Consider the following 2134-nt stretch of genomic DNA (forward strand, 5'->3'; position numbering starts at 1 on the left):
TCCCTACAGCAGGAGTGATTTTCTCTGCAAGCTCTGCAGCAGAGCTACAGGAGTCTGCTTCTGCTGGAGAAGAGTAAGATTTATATGGCTAATCTAGGTAAACTGCATGCTGACGGGAATTGTGCCTGAGAGGCTCTCCGATGCCAGGCCACTTAACGAGGGTCAAGGCAACTCCAGTCATGGAGGGTCAGAGCTTATAACACAGCCTCGGCATCCCAGGATCCCACTGATATTTGTCTTAGACTTACTTGGTAGAAAGGGTCCTTTAGCGTCCGGAAGTCTGAAATGTGTTTGCTGGTGGTTTCAATGATCTTGCTCATAATTTCATTGCTGGAGTCCCACTTATTTTCTGTAAACTTCTTATAAATTGGCTGAAAAAAGGAAAATCTGCTTAGTTCCCTCAAAACAAATTCTATTCACACACATATTTAGCATTTCCTTATGTACAGTGTCCTACATAGCGACAGTGTGGCATGCAGTCCTGTGCAGGGTCATGTAATGATGACTTACAGGGGCAGGGGAAAAGGGGGCTGTATTGGGTTTATGTCCCCTTCTTTGCTCCTTATGGTGAAGACTGAGGTCTTGAAAGGCTCATACTGGAGGGTTTTTTTTAATATTCACATTTGTCATGTTTTGTCCACGCTATTTTGTCTAATTAGAGAATTATGGAACCATCAGGGGAAAAGAATGAATCATTATGAGAGGTTTTCAACCAGTTATGAACAATTATGAAAAAGCACCCCTGCTCTTCCAGATGCCTTCCAAAAGGCCCTACAGAGAATGCAAGAGAGATTGTAGTTGAACATTCCTGACTCCTACGCTTTCCCATCCACCACTCTTGCTTAGCTTAAAAAGCTCATGTTACATACATTTAAAAAAAGAAAAAAAAAAAAAGAAGAAGAAAGAAATCAAAAGTGCCTTTCAGGCCACCTTTGTGAAGAAGCCAAAAGCTGCGTAATTGCATTTCGTGTCATTGGTGATTGCCTCACACAGTTTAAACACTTCAGGCTGAGACTCTCACTCTTGCAGCAGTTATCTTAGATATGATCAGCACATTTCATGTTCCTCTGCACAGTCATGCCTATGTAGGTGCGCCCATTTTGCCTGCAGGCTTGAGGACCAGCTCCAGGAGAGGTCAGTGAGTTTTCTGGCAACAATGTGAGTCAGAACCAATGCTGAGAAGTGACCTGGCCCAGAGCCCTTAAAGAACTTTGCTGCACTTGAATCATATTGGCAACTGATAGCGTGGCAGGACAACATGCCTGGCAACAGCACAGGCTGAACCATGGGGCAGGAGGGTGTGAGTCGTGGATCTGGTACCTTCAGCTGGTCAAAGAGCAGTTGAAGCAGCACATCAAAGACACTGTTTTCAATGTCCCCAAGAGTGCTGAGGATACTGGCTTTATTGTCCTCTTTTTCAGCCACGTTTTTCTCTGTGTAGTCTCTGCAAGGAAACATCAGCAAGGTCAGAATAGTTTGTTCTCTAAAGAGAGAGAAAGAAGTCCAGGGGTCTCCAAACCTTCCTCTGCAGTCAGATGGACCTTCTTCTGCCCAGTCTGGAGTACCTTCCCTCTACCACGCTATTATCCATTGCCTGCAGAGGAAGGAGCAACGCCTTTTCTTTTGGAGCCTTACCTAAAATTCCAGCAGTTGTTGATATTTGCAATCAGTATAGGCTTGTAGTATCTGTGCTTCTTGCTCCTCTCCTTAAAGTCTTCAAAAGCATCCTTGTAGCTGGAGGGGAGATGGCAAGAGGAGAGGTGAATCAGTGTGTGCGCTGGGGAGCTCTGCCAGCCCTGCTGCCCAGTGTTGTCTTACCGCACCTTTTCAGGAAGGCAGACAGCTCCTTCGACAGACGATGCGACAGCTCCTCGCCCACTGCTGCACTGATGTCCTTGGCTCGCTCCTGGCCACTGTAGATACTCTAACAAAAAAACAAGATCAATTTTCAATGCTGCTTGCTCCAAAAAGGCCAGATTTGATGGTTAAAAAGGCAACAGATCCTTAACTGCAGTAACTGCACCCATCTCTCCTCCATTCCTCACTGTGCCTAAGCCAGGGACCCTGCAGAGCAGCTATACTTTCTGGTGGGTTCAAGCTAATTTTGCACTCCATTTTCAAATGAGGAGAGAGA

General features: G+C 45.6%; 1 protein-coding gene across 1 annotated transcript in view; it reads right to left on the bottom strand.

The window, feature by feature from the left end:
• The window catches only part of LOC104493063 (tumor necrosis factor alpha-induced protein 2-like), a gene marked incomplete at its 5' end in the record, with an annotated part of 4650 nt that extends 2726 nt beyond the window's left edge, over positions 1-1924 (bottom strand). The window contains 4 exons of the mRNA XM_010135679.1: positions 249-371; positions 1321-1444; positions 1636-1734; positions 1824-1924. Of these exons, the coding sequence (XP_010133981.1) occupies positions 249-371; positions 1321-1444; positions 1636-1734; positions 1824-1924 (447 nt within the window). The remainder of the gene's footprint in view (positions 1-248; positions 372-1320; positions 1445-1635; positions 1735-1823) is intronic.
• Positions 1925-2134: the final 210 nt, after the last annotated feature.

Source organism: Buceros rhinoceros, unplaced genomic scaffold (genome assembly GCF_000710305.1).
Source record: "Buceros rhinoceros silvestris isolate BGI_N320 unplaced genomic scaffold, ASM71030v1 scaffold34254, whole genome shotgun sequence".
Classification (NCBI taxonomy): Eukaryota; Metazoa; Chordata; class Aves; order Bucerotiformes; family Bucerotidae; genus Buceros; species Buceros rhinoceros.